This window comes from Galeopterus variegatus, unplaced genomic scaffold (genome assembly GCF_000696425.1).
Source record: "Galeopterus variegatus unplaced genomic scaffold, G_variegatus-3.0.2 Scaffold341, whole genome shotgun sequence".
Lineage (NCBI taxonomy): Eukaryota > Metazoa > Chordata > Mammalia > Dermoptera > Cynocephalidae > Galeopterus > Galeopterus variegatus.
The window spans coordinates 229,676-251,893 of NW_007726452.1; the positions used below are offsets into that span (position 1 = coordinate 229,676).

Here is a 22,218-nt window from a genome sequence, read left to right on the forward strand (position 1 = left end):
CAGGACTTGGCCTCTGTTTTTAGAACTTGTTATTTACATTATCTGTGTGTTAAGGCAGAGGCCCACCTTTTTAATTCTGGCTGTAAACAGACCTGTATTTGCTACCAACCAAAATACTTCTCATTTTGTGAAATTTAAACAAACATCCATAAATATAGAACTACTGTGTGCCCACAAGTGCATACATGTGGTTCTCACTGGCTATAGTGGGAATGACTTGATTGTCCGAGGGCAGAGTTGGCTGCAGAATCCACAAAAGTAGCTTTGGTTTATTGTCAGAACCTAGAAACCAACTTGTTCTTAATTTAGTATTATTAGTGGAATTTTTTTTTTTTTACTTTAACCTAGAGAGCTATCCTTACATTAATTAATATGTTATGCACTTCTCTGCTTGCACTCATCAGAATTTCTGATGATTCTTAATGTAACATTACAAACTACAGTACCTGAATACTGCTCAATAAACAGCTGACTGGGTCCATGATGGGCTGAACTTCAGCCCATGAAATGCCTAGGTATCTAGAAGAGGAAAGGAACACTGACTAACGGAAAGAAAGATGAATTTTGTGTGAAGAGGGTTCTATTTCTAGTCCATCCAGTGACTGGTTTTGTGACCTTGGAAAAGGCAATTCATGTCTTTGTTTACAGTATTCATCTGAGAAATGGGGATGATAAATTGTGCCAAGTAGTAACTTCAAAGAGATACTGTCAAATGTAGTGAGATAACTTATGGTAAAGTCTTTGAACTTATTAGAAAAAAATCACCAAGAAAAATCAATAGTGTTGTCTAAAAACAGAATTGTAAGAAATATGATATACTCCAATTTTACCAACAAACCAATTCTTGAAATTTGACCCAGTCTGGTTTTTCTCCTCAATTTTACCAACTGTATGTTTTTACTGTAAGTTAAAATGACAAAAAGTAAAACAACTATGTGAAATTGTCCTCTCTCACTGACAGACTTCCTATGAACATAGTTTGAGCATACATAGAAATTTATTTTCAGGTGTTTATTTTGGATTGCAAAAAATGCATCAATTCCTCCATCCATCTACCTATTCATTCATTCAGCAAATATTTAGCCAAGTACTGTTCTTAGACTTCAGGTTACAAGGATGTACAGAAGCTGGTCCAGGCTTTCCAGGACAGCCTGGGGTCCAGTTGAGAGAGACACTCTAATCTAGACATAAGTAAATAATGGTAACACAAGTTGGCAGGTCCTTGGTATATACTGTGAAAGGAGAAGCCTTTCACAGTATATACCAAGAAGTGCCTGGTGCATTGGAGAAAAGGTACTGCTTGCCCTGTACAGTGTTTCACAGTCAACAAGCCACTTACACTTGTATTATATCCCTTTGTCTCTCATAAAAACTCCATAAGATGTCTATTATTCTCTCCATTTTATAGGTGAGAAATTGGAGGTTCAGGTAAGTTAAGCAATTTACTCAAGGACACACAGGTCATAAACGGCAGAGTCGAGACTTTATTTTCAATTCCCATGTTTTTGCTTCTACATCACACTGCCCCAGCAATGATGCCTATATATTGCTTCTTTAAAAAATACTTTAATAATGAGAACTTCCTATTTTATCAATCTGGACAATTATTTTTCTGTGTCTTTTCAGTGCATCATATAATGTTGTCTACTCAAATTCTTTACAGTTTTTTGGGTCTCTTCTAATCACAAAAAAAGGTAGCCCCATTTTATTTCTTGGGATATGGAAATGAAAGGTGATAATTTTAAAATATTGATGGGATTGAGTAACCAAAACACATGACATTCTGTAAGGTGAAACTCCGGAAGTGGATGCTTATCTGAACCATAGCACCATTCACTCTTACCCTGCCCTTTACCCAAAAGTCTGCACAATCTAGGCATAGAATCTGAACATCTAAAAATTAGGATAAATATTTTAAAGGTCTCTAGTAAATCTTCCCACTTAATTCAGGAGCACCTTCTACACCTTTCTTGATATGCAGCTCTGCTTGAACATATTGAGGAATGAGCTGTTTCCCTCTTGGTGAGCCTAGGTCCACTCTTGGACAGTTCTCTATTTTGAGCCTCCCTATGATTTTCAACAATGCTTTCTAATTTTGCTCTGTGGAACAAAACACAATAACTCATGTCACCTCTTCACATGGCCACAATGCTTCAGACCTTGGAAAGTGTTTAACATTTCACTTTTAACTCTGTTTTTTCTTTGTTAAACATTTGATTCCCTCAATGGTTTCTCATGCAAAAGTGTTCTCAGACCCTTCAATCTGTTTGTCATACTGTAGATGCTCTAATTTTGTCAGTGCCTTCTTAAAATGTAACTCTCAGAACTGAATACTGTACCACGGATTGTTCTTACTATCAAAAAGATCAGTAGAATAGTTAATTCCCACTATGGAACACCATAACTTTAGATCCTTTTCTGAAATTCAGCTATTACATTAATCTTCCTCTAACCTTAGCTTGTGTAATTTTTTAAAAATACATATTCAGACTTTAAAATTACCTTTGTTTGATTCATATTGTTGTCTGTGAACCAGCTTTCTTTTTTGTTTTTTTTTCCTTTTTGTCTTTTTTCGTGACCGGCAATGGATCGCAACCCTCAGTGTCGCGCCCGAACCGGACCGGGACCGGCAACGGGATCGCAACCCTCGATGTTGCACCCGCACCTCGCTCAGCCAGTGAGCGGCCGGTCTGTATGTGGGATCCGAACCCTCGGCGGGAGCGCCGCTGCACTCCCAAGCAGCGCACTGTAGCAGTGCGCCACCGGGCCGGCCCTGTGAACCAGCTTTCTAAAGTCTGTTGAAGGAGCTGTGGATATAGACTCTACCATCTATTGGGTTAGCTCTATCACCCAGATTTATGCTATAAGCAGATGTGATAAGCATGCCTTCTACATTTTCATCTAAACCAGTGATTAAAATATTGCCTGGGACAGGAAAGATACTGAACTCCATGACACTTTACTAGAGACTTTCTCTTAAACTTAACATTGATCATTTAATTCAGCCTCAATAAGTATAGTTCTTAAGCCATACTTAAATTATTTAAATTACTGTCAATCAGTCTCAGATATATAATATTGTACATGAAGATTTCATCACACACTTTTCCAAATACACATTCTTTGAAAATCTGAACTCAACAGAAAGTTCAACAAATTTTTGCTGAACACTGTTATCTCAAACCCTTAGATCCTCCCCTTTCTCTCTGTATCCTGTGATTATAAAAGTAATTGTTTTATCTTCAGACTTTGCCATCTTTCATGATGAGTCATCCAGGCAAGGAATATAAACTGCTTTTATCTGAACTTTTTGAAATATTTTTTCTTGAAGTCTATAGCATATGTACATAAATATTTCTCTCTAGACATTCTCTAGCTTCTCTATTATAAACTGTAAGTATGATTACTTTCTCTGGAGATTCATGTCACTAACATATTAAATTGCTTAGTGAAGTATACATATATATAGAGAGAGAGAGACCAGAATCTCTTACTTTGGGGAGACTAAATTGTCAAAATAGGCAAGTAAAAAAAGTATCTACTTTTAAAAGAAAATTATATTGGGACATTAAGACTTTAAAACAGAGTATTTTCATTCCATAGTTCACTCATTCAGTGAACTTCATTTGATGTCCACTAGTCAGAGTCTATGGGAGGACTGAGTTGGGGTCTTCAGGGCACTCAAAAGCCAGCAGAAGTCAACTCAATAATATTAGACTAAGTCTGGTAATGAGGTGTGTAAAAAGTTCTGGAGGACTACAATGAGGGAGGAATGAGTTTTATCTGACTTTGACAATGAAAGCTTCGTAGAAGAAACTGGCACTTAAACTAAGCCTTGCAGCATCGTGGAAGCTGCCTGTGGCCAGATGGAAAGGGAGGGGGCATAATACCACAATCAGCTTTCACCAACTACAAGAAAAGAAATAACCAATAAGATAGATTTCACTTCATATTCATCTTGATTTGGTTAGCATCTACTATTATTTTTCTTGCTCAGTCTAGAGAAAGAATTAGTCTGAAAACAAAAACCGAATTCACCCAACTCTAAATAAAAATAGAAATTCGCATCATTAGAAATGACTGAAAACATAACTCTATTGGCCAAGTGATACAGTTTGTTCCAAATAAAGAAAATTCCTTTTAAGCATTAAGGAATTAAATGACTTTTTTTCCTCCAGCCACGAGGAAGCAACATGAACAAGGGAGATATTGTTTTATGTAATAGAAGCCACGTCACGTAGCACAAATGTCTGACATGGAGAATGTTCGATGAATGTTGCTTAGCATAATGTTTGGCATGTAGAAAATGCTCAGTAAAGTTGGCTTAATTATTTTTATGTGAATAGACTTTCCTAATTTCTTTACAACTGGATTGTATGGAGCTGTATTCAATGAATATGCTTTTTCTCAATTTCAAATTCAAATTTCAATTTCAGACTCATACCTAGTAGGTTCTAGAGCCATTGTGAACATAAAATTTGTGATTCCTGCCCTTATGTTAGCATTTAAAACTTAGGGTTACTATAAAACTTAATACTGAGACATCTTAATACATCATCATTACATTTGGGGCTGTTTAAAGATTCAAGAGGTAAAGAAAAATATATAAAATGGTCAGTGTTTACAGAGTGGTTTCACTTTTTTACACATATCACATTTTAAGTTTCTTTAATTCTGAAAATTAAATGTTGAATTGTAGTGCCCACTTGAAAATATTGTCTTTATTCTTGTCTTGAGGCACCTTGATTGATGTAAACACTGGAAAAGAGCAACTCTTTGCCTATTAGCTAAAAACAGCTTTCTGTCTTACCTAAGGTTGAAAATATCCTATTGAAATAGGAATATAGACTTGTCCCCATTACAAATTATTGTCAAATTATGAAAAATGTAATCATTACAATACATTATTATATTTAAGTATAAAAGCTCTGAATTGCAATCTGTGTCATTGAGTGGCATATTTTAAACGAGAAGTAATATCTCCGATCTCTTTAGAAAGCTTAATGCTTAAAAACAATTTTATCTAACTATGAACAATGAGAAAAAGCATTATAAAATACATTTTGAGTATGCTATGAAGAATATGAGCATAATACAGAATTAAATTTAGAGCAATTAAGAGTAGGTTTTGAAGATATTTTCTTAAATGCTTTAATATAGTCATCATCATTCCAGTTTGCAGTTTTAATGAAAAGAATCTATATGCACTGACTTTTTTGACAGGTATTATTGAATAAGTATGCATTATCCAGCAGCCTATTTGATTACACAAAAGTTGAGAAGCACCTAAAAGTAAACACAAATAGTAGCTTTAATGATACTTCTGTACTGAAGTGTACTTTGATGGTGAATGTTGTAACATGCTAAATTCTGAGGTTTGAGTACAACAGAAACCATACTGTATTGAGACATTCCACCTACAGTTTGTGGTCATGAAGTCTGATTAAAAGCAGTTTTAGACACGTGAAAGTATTTTGGGTCAGTGCTTTCTGTATTGAACATAGTCTGTAGCTTATTTCACTAAATAAAATAACAACATGCAGGTATAATTTTATATCTTAATTAGATCTAAAAGAAATATTAAAAGACATTTTGTATAGATCCATATAATTAATGATTATGCTTCTTTATCCTTTCTGAAAAGGTAGTCTTTAGCCCATCCTTAATATCAATCAGGACTCATCTCAGTGAACTAAAATAAAAGTTTCTGAAGTATGATAATCAGATATGAAAATAAAGCACTAACTATATTTTATCACAAGCACTTTAGAAAGACAATCAATAAACATAAAATAGAAGGTAAAACATTGGCAATTACTACAAAGAAAAATTGTCCAAGTTGAAATGTAAATAACATATCTGAGTAGATATTGACTAGCTGATGTGAGGTAGTAGATACCTAACTAAATGCTTTATTTTCTCAAGGATGATCAGTGGAGATAGCCCAGCTTTATCCTTCTATCAAGAGTAGTAACATCCTCAAATAGCCTTTTTAATCAGGTGACATTTCCAGCCACCAAGACACATATATTTTGTTAATTATTCTTTTCCTATTAACTCAACTAAGAAAGGGGTGGGAACTAAGACTTATTGAGCATCTACTGTAAGCACTATACTCAATACAGTACATACGTTATTTTATGCAATCCTCACAGCAACCCTAAGAGTAAGTGTTACCTCCATTTTACAGATGAAAAATCAAACTCAAAGAAGTTAAGTGAGTTTTTCAAGACTAGAAATAGCAGATTCAGCATTCAAGTCCAGGGTTCTCTGAATCCAAACCCCCTGTTCTTTCCTTTCTTCCGTGTTACTTCCAATAGCAATGTAATAAAATAATATAATCATTGTTAAGTAAACTATAAATTTATCTTTTAAAAATTCTCTGTATGGATTGTTAAAAAAATTCATGGGAAAAGTTATTGTGTCATTTTATATAATGTACATCAACTTGATATTTCTAAAGGCTTCACACAAGAGTTTCCCTTATTAAGTTTTTTGTACCACAGATCTCTACCATGTGCCCATGTGTGTCTACTGTTCTAGGGACTGGGCACACAGCAGTGAGCAAAGTCAACACGGAACGTGCACTTGCGTAGCACGTACCACCATGAGAGAGACATACGTTAAACAAATCATCACAAACAAAAATATACAAATTATAAAATTTGATAAGTGCTACTAAAGGAAAATAAAGAGAGGTAGATGAAACAATATTAACAAAAATGAGGAGGAATGAGGAGACTGGGAGGTCAGGTTTTCTGTCTCCTTGTTCACAGTTTCTGTCAACACGGTGTAGGAGAGAGCAGGATTCAAAGTTTACTAGGCAGTTTCTGGTTTGGGTGACTGAACATATGGTGAGATGGGGAACCCAGAAGGGGAGGCAGATTTGGGAGAGAAGATAATGAGGCTGAGCTTGGAGGGTTTGGTATTCCTTGGATGTTTAGCTGTGCAAGACTGAAGGATGTCCATTGGTGTCTGGAGACAAAGAGAAAAATAAAGAAGGGAAATCTAGATTGAGGAATTACACACAAGTAGGTGGTAGGTAAAACTGAGTGGGCTCTGCGAGATGCGTTGTATTTGAAGCTGAGAAAAAAATTTGAATGGTCCCTACTGAAAACAATAGCTCCATTAAGTTAGTCAGCATTTCCCAGAGTATTAGGTTTCAGAAACCTAGCTTTAAAGAATGGTAGTAAATTCTCTTCAAAATAAATAAATAAGCAAAGGTGTCCTGTCAGCAGTAGATTTGGCAAGCAGGATAAACAAAGTTTGAAAGGTTTCTCAGCCTTTAATATACCAATGTGCCTCATTTCCCAAATGTATTGGGCCATTGAACTTCACTCTAAAGGGATATTTTCTAAGAATGATATTCTACAGAATACATGCTGGGAAACACTGGACCATATAAAGGCTTATAATTAAGAATGTTTGCACCTTTCTAGTGGGCAAGCTGGAATGACAAGCAGAAATTTAATCAAGAGAGGGTTGAAATTAGTAAGAGTGACATACATATTTGCATTTTATAGGATTGGCAGGTAGGACATATTCAAAGCTAGGAAAGGGAGCTGTTGTAGACAGCTCCTCAGGAGAAAGGCAGGACAAAGAGTGAGGTTTTGCAGATTAGAATGAATTGAGGAGGGAATGATTCCAGGCAGGGAGATTGTCTAGGGCCGGAAGCTGCAAGGCTGTACGAAAGTGAAATGATAAGGACACAAATGATAGAGCTGTCTGGAAAATAGACAAGTGTGAACCTGAGAAATATTTTAAGGGAAGGAATTATGGGACTTGGTATTAGATTAGATTAGAAGAAGAAAAGTCAGAGATAATAATACAGTTTCTGGCCTGAGAGGGGAAGAATGAAACCAAAACCCTAACAATATTATGGCTAAAGTACTTCCCAACACCCTGCTGGATTTCTAGAAAACAGAATACTACATTGTCTGAGAGCACGATCACATCCCTTCAAGTGTTTTCAATTAAATAGCATGAGACTAAACAATTTTAAGATTTTTTTTTAACACAGATCTAAAATGTGGGTTCATAATGTCATGTCCAGTCTTCAAGTGGTCAAAAAACAAGCTGCAAACTTAAAACTGAGAAAGACTTTAATCACGCTGAAATTAACTTTTTGTACAATAACACAGATCTAAAATGTGGGTTCATAATGTCATGTCCAGTCTTCAAGTGGTCAAAAGACAAGCTGCAAACTTAAAACTGAGAAAGACTTTAATCACGCTGAAATTAACTTTTTGTACAATCTTAAGATGCTCAAAGAAACATAAACAGTTCTCTGGTCAGCTTCATTAAAATGCTCTACATTAAATCTTGCATCTATGATTTCACATTCAGCAACAAGTTAAAAATCACACATTTTCAAATTCTAAGCAGAAATTTGTTTTAGATTTATTTGCTTTCTTTACAAATGTGTTAGTGCCCAAGGGCTCTGACAGCTACATGCCATTGTTTTGCGAAGGAAAAGAAAAAGTATTATAAAAAAACCCAAAACTACACACATACATGATTTGTTTTTTTCTTTTAAAAAACCCGCCTGCTTTCTTTTTTCCAGGTGACGTTTACAAAGAGGAAATTTGGGTTGATGAAGAAGGCTTACGAGCTGAGTGTGCTGTGTGACTGTGAGATTGCACTGATCATCTTCAACAGCACCAACAAGCTGTTCCAGTATGCCAGCACCGACATGGACAAGGTGCTGCTCAAGTACACGGAGTACAACGAGCCGCATGAGAGCCGGACAAACTCAGACATCGTGGAGGTGAGAGAGCACGCATGCTGAGTCCCAAGCTTCAGCAGAGCTGTGGTGTGTTTGGAATCCCCCCTACCACACACACACACACACACACACACACACACACACACAGAGCCCACCTTTCTTTTCTTTTTCTAGGATGTTTGTAGTCCCATGGATATATATACCCAGGGTTATCATCCCAACTATTCGTCATCCTTTCCCTCCCCCTCGAAATGCAAGATAGAGTGATACGATGACAGGGACAACGTAGCATCTGGTCCTTGCTAGAAATCAAGTACCAGTGTCAAATTATTGCCTCATCCATAGTGAATGATCATTGTCACTGCTGTATATCAGGACTTCAGGGTTGGGAACTATGGCCAGGGGACAGCTCATCCACATTTTAGATGACATCTGATGATTTCCCAGTATAGTAAAGGAAAAAAGTGTATTTAAAAATGAACTCACTCTCCAACCTTTCACTTCCAGTTTTTCTCTTCTTTCTAATTCAACCCTCCGAGTACTTTCTTGCTGAAAGAATAGGGACAATTATTCTTCTAGAAATGTTTTTCCCTAAAAATTATGTCATTTTATATAGCAATGAAAACTTAACATACATGGACACAGAAATCAGATGAAAATGAATTTCTAAATGTTAACAGTGTTTTATCAGAGTCAGATTTAAAATATTGTTTTATTGTGCCAAAAATAAGTAAGCATCGTGTTGAAACTCAAAAATGTTTTACATTTGTTAGCATAAATAACATGTCATACAATTTTAGTTGAGACTTTTTAAACATTTTCAGTATATATATTGTTTAAACGCTGTTGCCTTCATGAGCAATGACTATTAAACCAAAAAAAGAAGAGGTATCATGAGAATGGTTCCCATCTGCCTGTTTTCCTCACCCATGTCTCTACTCTTGGTTTCTTAGATTGTGCTGCTTTCTCAGAACTAAAAGAAAAATAATAAATGTTTTTAAAGTATGTGCTCAGTCAGTTTGCCAAGGTACACATCATTCTTGTCATTGCTTAGACTGGTTCCATATTATGAAAAAATGTAGTACTCATCCTGGTAGAATTAATATGCCTCCCAATCTATCTCCCTTTTACCTGTTATAATTATCTAAGACTAATTCTCATTTATTNACATCCCTTCAAGTGTTTTCAATTAAATAGCATGAGACTAAACAATTTTAAGATTTTTTTTTTAACACAGATCTAAAATGTGGGTTCATAATGTCATGTCCAGTCTTCAAGTGGTCAAAAGACAAGCTGCAAACTTAAAACTGAGAAAGACTTTAATCACGCTGAAATTAACTTTTTGTACAATCTTAAGATGCTCAAAGAAACATAAACAGTTCTCTGGTCAGCTTCATTAAAATGCTCTACATTAAATCTTGCATCTATGATTTCACATTCAGCAACAAGTTAAAAATCACACATTTTCAAATTCTAAGCAGAAATTTGTTTTAGATTTATTTGCTTTCTTTACAAATGTGTTAGTGCCCAAGGGCTCTGACAGCTACATGCCATTGTTTTGCGAAGGAAAAGAAAAAGTATTATAAAAAAACCCAAAACTACACACATACATGATTTGTTTTTTTCTTTTAAAAAACCCGCCTGCTTTCTTTTTTCCAGGTGACGTTTACAAAGAGGAAATTTGGGTTGATGAAGAAGGCTTACGAGCTGAGTGTGCTGTGTGACTGTGAGATTGCACTGATCATCTTCAACAGCACCAACAAGCTGTTCCAGTATGCCAGCACCGACATGGACAAGGTGCTGCTCAAGTACACGGAGTACAACGAGCCGCATGAGAGCCGGACAAACTCAGACATCGTGGAGGTGAGAGAGCACGCATGCTGAGTCCCAAGCTTCAGCAGAGCTGTGGTGTGTTTGGAATCCCCCCTACCACACACACACACACACACACACACACACACACACACAGAGCCCACCTTTCTTTTCTTTTTCTAGGATGTTTGTAGTCCCATGGATATATATACCCAGGGTTATCATCCCAACTATTCGTCATCCTTTCCCTCCCCCTCGAAATGCAAGATAGAGTGATACGATGACAGGGACAACGTAGCATCTGGTCCTTGCTAGAAATCAAGTACCAGTGTCAAATTATTGCCTCATCCATAGTGAATGATCATTGTCACTGCTGTATATCAGGACTTCAGGGTTGGGAACTATGGCCAGGGGACAGCTCATCCACATTTTAGATGACATCTGATGATTTCCCAGTATAGTAAAGGAAAAAAGTGTATTTAAAAATGAACTCACTCTCCAACCTTTCACTTCCAGTTTTTCTCTTCTTTCTAATTCAACCCTCCGAGTACTTTCTTGCTGAAAGAATAGGGACAATTATTCTTCTAGAAATGTTTTTCCCTAAAAATTATGTCATTTTATATAGCAATGAAAACTTAACATACATGGACACAGAAATCAGATGAAAATGAATTTCTAAATGTTAACAGTGTTTTATCAGAGTCAGATTTAAAATATTGTTTTATTGTGCCAAAAATAAGTAAGCATCGTGTTGAAACTCAAAAATGTTTTACATTTGTTAGCATAAATAACATGTCATACAATTTTAGTTGAGACTTTTTAAACATTTTCAGTATATATATTGTTTAAACGCTGTTGCCTTCATGAGCAATGACTATTAAACCAAAAAAAGAAGAGGTATCATGAGAATGGTTCCCATCTGCCTGTTTTCCTCACCCATGTCTCTACTCTTGGTTTCTTAGATTGTGCTGCTTTCTCAGAACTAAAAGAAAAATAATAAATGTTTTTAAAGTATGTGCTCAGTCAGTTTGCCAAGGTACACATCATTCTTGTCATTGCTTAGACTGGTTCCATATTATGAAAAAATGTAGTACTCATCCTGGTAGAATTAATATGCCTCCCAATCTATCTCCCTTTTACCTGTTATAATTATCTAAGACTAATTCTCATTTATTGGCTTTTATTTGGAAGTTTTTCAAAAGTATTGGCCAAGCGAATTATTTCAGAGAAACAAAAGTGAATAATGAGACCTAATATGCTTAAAATCCTCTACATCATTTTTAGTTTTTCATTAACTGATCATTCTCATTGGATGCTTGCCTTGATCTTGAAATTTAAAATTGCTCATGAAATTTACTATTTCAGATAGCTTTTTACTCATGTACACATATAAACATGAAAGTACATAAAAAAAAAAACATGAAGACGAACAAAACTAGGCAGTTGCCAAATCACACAGATGCTTTTGTGAAGGCGTGTGTGCACTCACATGTATTTAACACAAATCCCAAAAACAAAACTTTACACTCAAAACTCCATCTCATTACTAAAATCATTATATCAGAAATTCCAGGGTAACAAATGAAGTTGAGTTGGAATTTGTCATTAGACTTAAACTGGTCCAGTGATGTGAAATGCAGTAGAACCATATTGAACCAGTTGAAAAATGTGTTGATTTTTAAAATTTGCTTTCTTAAAGGACTTTAAAATCTAGAAAAATTCATCTTCTGAGGGTGTTTCTCAGGAATACACTATATGACTTAAAGGTGACTTAAAACTTCACATACCGTATGAGATTTTCATATTCTTGGACAGATGGATATGTGAGAGTCAGAGCTCTTTAAAGGCCATGAGAAGAACACTGGTTGAGTCAGAGGTCCTGCATTTGAATCCTCATCTTGCACCATCGTGCTCTGTGGCAAGTTAGCTACCTCTCTGGGCTGAAGTTTTCTCATCTCAAAAGTGACAGCATTGAATTTGAAAGTCCTTTGCAACATGATATTTTTTTAAAAAGCAGTACTTTTAAAAATAGAGTAAAGCAGTAACTCCATTTTCTTGCATTTTACATCAACAGATTAAAGCTCTGAATCTCCCAAAAGATATTCTAGGTCTCCTAAGCCAAATCTAAAGGTTCAATAGCTCAGTTCTTTGGATGAACATAATATGTACATCTAACACATGGCGAATCTGCCCTGCTCAACTCCCTGAGTCACACATTCTTCACATATTTGGCTTTTCCATATTTTAGTAATAACAGAGATCATAGAAGTAAGGTGGGATCTCTAAGCTTGATAAAATTTTATATCATTCTATATGGAGTATTTTTCAAAGTGTGATCATTGAAACCAGGATGCTTGAGATACTTGGTGGAGAAGAAGGGACCTGGGTGGGAAACTGCACTTATAGCAAGTTCCCCGAGTAATTTTTAGACATACTAAGTTTGAAAGCCTCTGTAGCACTCGGACATAAATTGTGATGGAGGCCAAGAACCTTTGATACATCAGAGACTTGAGGAATCCATTGTCAGAATGCATCTAACATAAAGTTGAAAGTTAAGATAGTTTACTACTCCCAGGTAAAATTTTAAATCCTATTTATTCTAATTTAATGGAATACATTTAACTTAGTAAGTTTAATGAGGAACATAATATGTTTCATGAAGGGTCATTAGTTTTATATTTCCCACTTGGACCATTACCTCTCTCTCTTAACCCTCTAAAATCCATTTACTCACAAGAAAAAAAGGTGGAAGGAGAAAGAAATCATGTAATTCCCAGCATTTAGACTGAAATACACATTTCTGGGCCATACCAGAGTAGTGTTATAGGGTCATAGGAAATTGTGCAGTGTGTGGGTGTTGAAAAAGATTCCTTCTATAGCAAAAAAGCTCTGCATAATTATCATGTCTTGATAATTAGCACTACTGTTACAATGGCACAAAGACTCACAAAGGCTTAACAGACAGACTGAGATAGTTTTTTTATTATTATATTATAATGCAGCTTGAATATCTGTTTAGATACAATACATAAATATGCCAGATTTAGTAAATGTGTTAAGTTTTTAATCCATTCGTTTAAAAAAACAAAAACAGTTACAGTATTAAAAATTTCCTTTGAAGAAAGTCCATTTTATTTAACTCTGTGACAAGTACACTGGCATTTACCCAAAAATGCTAGCTTCTGAGGCTGTTGGAATTCAGTAGGGATTCTAATAGTATTAGGAATGGCCCCTTTCATCACTTCCAACTCTGTTGCTCCACTCCTTGTTCTCTTACCTGCCTAGGAGAGCAAACCCTACCAGTTTATGCTGGGCTGTGTTCCTGGAAGAAGATGTGGTTGGTGAGCACTTCAGAAGGATCTGAAGAACACAGTCCCACAGGACACATTTACAAGCGATTGCTTCACTTAGCAATGATTTAGCATGCACTAGCTTAAGCTCAGCACTGTGCAAAGGATTCTGAAACAGCAGAAGACAGGCATTCTTGTGAAGGATATAAAACCTATACGCAAAAATCAGCTTGAGAACAATTGGAGGGCAAAGGAGCAATAACCTCATTAATGCAGTACAAGTTGCTGAAACGAAAGCATAGGGTTAACATTCTAATTTAATGGAATACATTTAACTTAGTAAGTTTAATGAGGAACATAATATGTTTCATGAAGGGTCATTAGTTTTATATTTCCCACTTGGACCATTACCTCTCTCTCTTAACCCTCTAAAATCCATTTACTCACAAGAAAAAAAGGTGGAAGGAGAAAGAAATCATGTAATTCCCAGCATTTAGACTGAAATACACATTTCTGGGCCATACCAGAGTAGTGTTATAGGGTCATAGGAAATTGTGCAGTGTGTGGGTGTTGAAAAAGATTCCTTCTATAGCAAAAAAGCTCTGCATAATTATCATGTCTTGATAATTAGCACTACTGTTACAATGGCACAAAGACTCACAAAGGCTTAACAGACAGACTGAGATAGTTTTTTTATTATTATATTATAATGCAGCTTGAATATCTGTTTAGATACAATACATAAATATGCCAGATTTAGTAAATGTGTTAAGTTTTTAATCCATTGGTTTAAAAAAACAAAAAAAGTTACAGTATTAAAAATTTCCTTTGAAGAAAGTCCATTTTATTTAACTCTGTGACAAGTACACTGGCATTTACCCAAAAATGCTAGCTTCTGAGGCTGTTGGAATTCAGTAGGGATTCTAATAGTATTAGGAATGGCCCCTTTCATCACTTCCAACTCTGTTGCTCCACTCCTTGTTCTCTTACCTGCCTAGGAGAGCAAACCCTACCAGTTTATGCTGGGCTGTGTTCCTGGAAGAAGATGTGGTTGGTGAGCACTTCAGAAGGATCTGAAGAACACAGTCCCACAGGACACATTTACAAGCGATAGCTTCACTTAGCAATGATTTAGCATGCACTAGTAGCTTAAGCTCAGCACTGTGCAAAGGATTCTGAAACAGCAGAAGACAGGCATTCTTGTGAAGGATATAAAACCTATACGCAAAAATCAGCTTGAGAACAATTGGAGGGCAAAGGAGCAATAACCTCATTAATGCAGTACAAGTTGCTGAAACGAAAGCATAGGGTTAACAATTTGAAAAAACTTTCATTCAGCCAGGTCATGTATTCTGCCAGATCATTCCAGGTGATCCTTTGACAGAGGTCCCAGACAGGTTATCTAATATTCAGCACGTTTTCTAACCAGAAAACCCATGTGGGAGCATCACTTAGCACCCAGCCAGGGAGGAAGCTCTCACCCACTCAGTGACTCACTGATTCTGTTGAGCTGCTCAGCCAGTCTGGGCCAGTAGTACAGTGATTAAGCATGGAAGGGAAGAACACGAGGCCCTTTGCTGCTCCTTAGGAAATTCAAAGATGGATGTAGTTCCTGCAGAAGAAGCCGTGGACTCACAACTGTCCAATAGACGACTGCTGGCTCTCATTTTTATATGCAAAATGGGCAAGAATTGTGTGTGTGTGTGAGAGAGAGATCTGACATTTACCTGAATTTTTTTTTCTGTCGCCTGATCCTGTTTGGATTTGAAAACATCTAAGAATAGCTTTTGTAGCAAAATATTTCCTTGCACTGTAATAATTAAGGACTGAATTGAAACTTCAAAGCCCTTAAAATAACTTATAACCTTACTACTTTACATTGCTACTGGAGGTTACCAACAAGCTAACTACCCTTACATAGTTTGGTGAAAATTAGTGAGTGCAATTTTTGCTGAAAAGCAAATACAGCAAATAGTGGAATTGGATTTCTTTACAAATTTCAGGAATGGATGTAAAATATGAAAATATGCCTATTTTATTTGAACTTTCATTATATCTAAACCAATTAAATAGGTTCCAATTTTATACTTATAAAAATATAGATATATAAAATTATTTTCATGTATGCTATACAGATGTATATTATGTACAGATACTTATCTTAAGAGCAAAAGCACATTCATTTATTTGTTTGGTCAATTTGTGGGTTTTCATTCTTTTAAACATTCCCTGAACAAAGATTTGTTGAGTTCCTGCTGTGTGCTACATGCCATGGAATGTCTGGAGATACAGATAGCACCAAGGGCCCTCAAGGATCTCAGTTCTTGAGGTGGCTCACAAGGCCATGCATAATCTGGCCTTTGTATTTCTCTTTCTATCCAGCTTCACCGTTTGCTATTTCCTCCCATCAACCTCCCCCACCACTCCCATCCTATGCTCAAGTCACACTAAACATATTTATATCCTTCAGCTTCTCCAAGCTCTATTTGTTTTGTCTTCAAATTCCTTTCTAGGTCTTTGCTTAGCTTTTAGTTATTCTTTATTTAATTCAAGTCCCAATACATACTTTTAGAAAGTCATCCTTGAAGCCTCCTGTAACTTTTGTTAGGTCCTTTTCCTATATTACAGTCATCATGTGTTTTATTTTCCCCACGGGAGGATTGTTGAAGTTGTTATCCAGTTGTCTGTTCCACACTAGGTTTTAAACTCCTGATGGGCAGGGACTGTACATATTTTGCTGACTATTACATCCCCAGTGCTTAATGTGAGGTCTAGAGACTGTTAGGTCCTCAAAATATACATATAGAATATACAAACAGAGGAGACAGACATATAACCAAGTAATTATCATACACTGCAGTGTTACTCATTTAAAGTATGAATACTATTATATCCCCAGTGCTTAATGTGAGGTCTAGAGAGTGTTAGGTCCTCAAAATATACATATAGAATATACAAACAGGGGAGACAGACATATAACCAAGTAATTATCATACACTGCAGTGTTACTCATTTAAAGTATGAAAAAAATGTTTTTACAGTTCCAGGGAAGCAATTCATTAAAATTTGTAGAATTTATCAAAGCATTATCAAAAATTTTTTTAAAAAAACATTCAAATAACCTATATCTGTGCTCTCCAATACAGTAGCCACTAGCCACATGTAGCTATTTACATTAAATAAATTTAAATTAAATAAAATGTCCAATTCATTTCCTCAGTTGTACTAGCCTCATTTCAACTCTTCAATAGCCACATGTGGCTGATGGCTACTAAACTGGACAGAGAAGATATAGAACATGTTGGTCATCACAGAAAGTTCTACGAGATAGCCCTGATCTAGATTGAAATGTGACAAGGGAGACATTTAAACTAATTGTATTTTCAAATGAACACCAAGATTAATTCTTCAATATAAAATTTGAGGAGTGCATGTCAGAAGTGAAGAATGTTTAGCCTTGTGATTTTACAATTCAGAGCATAAAAGTTTACTTTGAGAGACACCAATTTGGAACTAAACACTCACTGTAAAACTAAAAGTGTGTCTTACCCCTAAATCAGTAGAGACCACAGAGTCAGTCAGTAAATTTACTGTCTGGTCAGAAAGCACTTGCAAGTTTGCCAGGCTGACAGGGAGCATTAACCATGGGAGCTGGATAATGTGTGTTGTTTTGTTTTGTTTTGTTTTTTAATTTGAAGGTTGTGAACAGAAAGATGATCAATCTTTCTTGTCACTATTTTAATTTACTTAAAGCAATATTGGGCCAGTATTTAACTTTATAATTAGTAAATTAACTTCTTCAAGAAAACAGTCTTTTTCTTTATGAAAGAATTTAGAGAAATAATACTCTTAAGTATATTATAAATCCTTCTTAGGTTTACTATAAAACATAATTTAAATAGATCGTATTGCTAGTGACTCAGTTAAGTCTGTGCTGTCCTCTGTTAACCAAGTATATAATTACTTTTTAATAGATACTGTTGAAAAAATACAGAGTATTAGTATATTTCATAAAGATTTAAACTTTCAATCTTGTGGCTTCCAAAGAAAGAGGAAAAAAGTGATTTCATAAAAAAAAAAAATTCTTGTGCATTTTTTCCTGAATTTTAATGTTAATATTTGTTTATATATCTTTTAAAGACTTTGACTAGTACCAGTAAATCACATTTGCATTTGTTCCCCAAAGTCTAAAAGAACAAATGAGTCTGGAATTTTTAAAATGTATTCATGTCTCGTAACTATACCATAATGATTTTTATAGGTCAAATCTGAAGAGTCATTTCTTTTCTAAAGTAATGCTCTTGCTTAATTTGCATATGGTTTGTAAACATAAAAAGCTGCTTAACACCTCATTTATTAAGAAAGTGATCATTGTCAAATAAATAATAATGTGCATGTTAGATTACTTAAGTTACATGCACAGGGCAGTAAAACTGAATTTCCTCTTATCTGTTATTGCACACCCCTACTGGCTTGTAGGCATTAGTACTAACAGAAAGTCAACAGAGAATTACCTAATAATAGTAGAAGCAGAAAAGACAATAGAGTTCAAAATACAGCCTTTTTGTACATAACGTAGTTTCTTTATCAATATTATCAACTTTTTATCATTATTATTTTACATGAGTCTCCTTTAATTAGAGCAAACAAGAGTCCTGATGTGGTTCCCTCCTGCCTCCAATACCTGGAAGTGAAAGGGGGAAAATGTTTAGCCTGGATCATAATAGCCAATTTTTAATGATATTTAAAGATTTTATGGCATGTGGGACATGGTTATGAGCAGAGTATTTCAACCAAAGTTTGCATTCTAGCCATTGATAGCACCTCAGTAAAAGTAGCATTGTTTGACTTTAAAAGGTATCAAATAAGATATCAAAAAGAACAAAATTCTTACTTCCTCAGAATTGGTTACTGAATGTACTTGTATAGTCGTGAAATAGTCAAAAGTGAAGTTTTAGGAATAATTCTGAGTACTGCCTAGAGTAAGAAGAAAAGTGTTTATTATTTCAATTTCTTCACTCTATTATTGGTTTTTCGGTTGTTTTGGGGTTTGTTTGTTTGTTTGTTTGTTTGTTTAAATTACAAATCTCTTTCCTGAAGGACATGACAATATTTTGTTCATCTCTGTAACCAGCTGCCATCTCAATGTCTGGTACATTGTAGGCATTCAATATATATCAACTTACTGATGATCATTATAGTATAAAATTATAAATTTTCCAAAGTTTTGTTTGTTGAAATCAGATTTGTTCTAATAATAAAAGTAAGAATCTTCCAAGTGAACCAGAGATGAATAAATGCTGTTGCTATGTAAGAGAAAAAAATTAAAAAGCACAGGAAACCAAATAGAAATAATGCTTGTGGTGCTGGTGAAAAGTAAAGGACTTCCAGACCAACGTGCCTCGATTCCTGGGGAAGAGAGAAGCAACCTGTTGGTACTTTGGCTAGGGTTTGGCAAGAGAAATCATTGGGTCTCAAATGAAATGCCTCTGGCCCATTCCAAATCACCAGGGGACCTTGCTAAATTGCTGATTCTGATTCAGCGGGTATGATGCAGGGTGCAGGATTCTATATTTCTGACAAGCTCCAAGATGATGCTGATGCTGCTGGCCAAACTTCCAGTAACAAGAATCTACATTTCCCATTCCAATAATCTATTTCTTTCCACATGGAGTTTGAAAGTACATCTGTAGACCATCTCTTCTTTGTAGTTAGAACTGAGGGTTAGAATCATACCATAAAATAGATTTTACCGTAAAATCTATCAGCTCATACCACGAAATACATTCTTAAAATCATAATAATATAAAATAAATTCTTAATACTGATATTTGGTGAAACTAATTCTTGGAAGCAAGTCCATGAGGTTTTTCTGGAAATGTGATATAAAAGTCCTATTAGTACTTAATGAGGTGACACTGGTCATGAGTGCTGCCACACCTGGCCTGGTCCTCTTCTTTGTGAGTGCCCATCTCAGTAGTGGCTGCCTGGTGCATACGTTGAGAAAGATTCTGAGTCCAAGGCCAGACGCAGTTGGGAAGTGTGATGTGGTTAGTTAGGGGGTGTGCTGTGGGTGCAGAGGGGGAGCAGCAGCTATCCCTTCCTCAGTATCCTCATGGTCAAAATAATTCATAGGACATTTTTGGAAGAGACTTAATAAAACCCAGTCATTAAAAGGACTGTAATTAGGTGAATGCCCCATATGTATGTATACAACAGATTAGATGGATGGATTATATTATAAGAAATATATCCCATTTTACCATTAGATATGTGGCATATTATCCAGTCATGTTTCAGTGGCATTGAGCATATTCTGTGTTACCCTGAAATTTAGCCACCTGATAGAAGTTCTGAATAAGGGAAAAAAATTCTCTGTCAATTATTTCTAAAGGTCATAGAGTTAATGACTAGCTGGGAGGTTAATTAGATTCTGAAAGCCTCTTCATATCAATTAAATCTCTTATCTTTATGTTTTAGTAAATAAACTCAGTGACTATTTAGAGCTACTGTTCTAGGATAAGAAACACTGTAAACAGTAAACTATACAATGTGTGCTTGTTTTTTTTCCTCACATCTAAAAAAATTGTTACAGAAAAAGCAGATATATGAATTAATAGTAACTCCTACAATTTCTGAATCAGATACTTTATTTTTCAAAATAGCATTCAAATCGCTCCTTTGTCATAAACAAATTCCATCACTGTGACCTCAAGGAAATCATTTCATAGAAAAACTGAGGGAGTTCAGCGTTACCCTGAGAATGAGCGATCTAAAACCAGCTCCACTCTTTGTTACTTTTTAGTTCCAGAAATCTAACCCCTTTTAAGGTTGTTGTACACGTTTGTATATAAAGGACACATTTAGCACCTATGGTATGACAGTTATATACCCAGTCATTTCCATCATATGAATTCACTTTGGATAGTGTAACCAGATTTCAGAAAAATGTGGCCGAATAAATTGAAATTAAATGAAAGTAAAAGTTCAGTTCCTTATTCTCACTAGCCACATATCAAGTGTCATTGTTACATGCCCGTGTAACATTCTTAAAACCTAATCATTCTTTTTCTCACAGTTTAATCATTGGAGAATGTTCTTTGTTTTAGTAGTCACTGTTTCACATAGTAACAGCTTGTTGTATTTTGGTTTGTTTGCCTGAGGGTAGGTTTATTTTTAAAACCCTGAACTCTGAATTTTTCTTTATTTTTCCAAGATTGAAAGCAGCTGAAATGCCTGGAGTTACAGGTTGAAGGCTGCTTTACAATTTGTAGAGGGAAGCTTCTTTCCCGCCTCCCTTTGTGTGAGTGTGTGTGTGTGTGTGTGTGTGTGTGTGTGTTTAATTTTTCCCTAACAAATGTCTTCTAACTGGTAGTTGTCTAAAAATAGAAAACTGCTTAACTAAAAATAGCCTGGCTCTCAGTCGTGCCAAGGAAAATGGAGAGGAATAGGCGTGGAATAGAAGGCTGAGTAATCCAGTTCTATTCATTCAGAGAAACCTTTGAGAATGCGGGGCAGTGATAAAGTGCCCTCAAAAAACCACAGGCCTGACTCTCTCTTCAGACTTCTAGGTGCCAATAAACATTTTAGCCTCAGGATACTTTTTTCCCCCCTCTCATAGGTTGTAAACATTTTCTGAAAGACAAGGCTTTGTTTCACAGAACCTGACAAACTGCCATAAATAACTTTGCTAAGGTCTTAAAAATTCATAATTGTGAGATGTATTTTAAAAGAGCATCTTCAATGAAAGTATTATAAAATAATGTACACCATGTAATAATTAAGAGGAAGTTGTTACAATAAAAACCGCTTACTGCTTGCAATTAAACTCAAAACTTAAGAGTTTCACAGGAAGAAAACTATTCCTGTGACTCATTGTAGCTTAAGAGAGCAGCCGACATTTAAGTTTAGCTCCCTCACACATGAGACATCGGTATATCAAGGGATTACTATACCAATGTCTAGTCTCTTTCGTACAATTTTAATTTTCACCCAAGCAGATTTTCACTTTTATTTTTTAAAATGGAGTAGAAACTACTTTGAAAAATAACATTTTGAGAGTAGAATGGCTTTCGGTTTCAAGAAATGGAATTCTGACTAAGCCATAAAAAAATACATAGGCTGGTTTTGCAATGGTGACCCCCTTCCCCCATTTTGTTTTGCTTAAGTAATCTGAATAACCAGGTCAAACATAGCAACAGGGTGTGGAAATGTCAGCACAGTTCATGGGGTTAATATGGGTTGGGCATTGTTACGGTCAGTTCCTGTAATGCTACTGGTGATAAGACTCTTGAGACAAAGGACGATAATTGATGGAAAGAGGCTTAAATCATTGCTAGAAGAATCAAAGTCCTTGTATCTGTGTACATCAACTCTTCTGGTCTCCTTCCG

The 22,218-nt window shown here is 35.6% G+C and overlaps 1 protein-coding gene across 6 annotated transcripts in view; it reads left to right on the forward strand.

The window, feature by feature from the left end:
• Positions 1 to 22,218, forward strand: part of MEF2C (myocyte enhancer factor 2C) — a 147,718-nt gene that overhangs the window by 61,680 nt on the left and 63,820 nt on the right. For 5 of the 6 annotated variants that reach the window (XM_008567731.1, XM_008567735.1, XM_008567733.1 and 2 more), the window contains exon 1: positions 10,428 to 10,588. In XM_008567731.1, coding sequence (XP_008565953.1) covers positions 10,514 to 10,588 — 75 coding nt within the window. In that variant the 5' untranslated portion in view covers positions 10,428 to 10,513. Of the gene's footprint in view, positions 1 to 8,563; positions 8,768 to 10,427; positions 10,589 to 22,218 lie in introns of those variants that run through there. The other variant, XM_008567736.1, reaches the window with a different exon arrangement.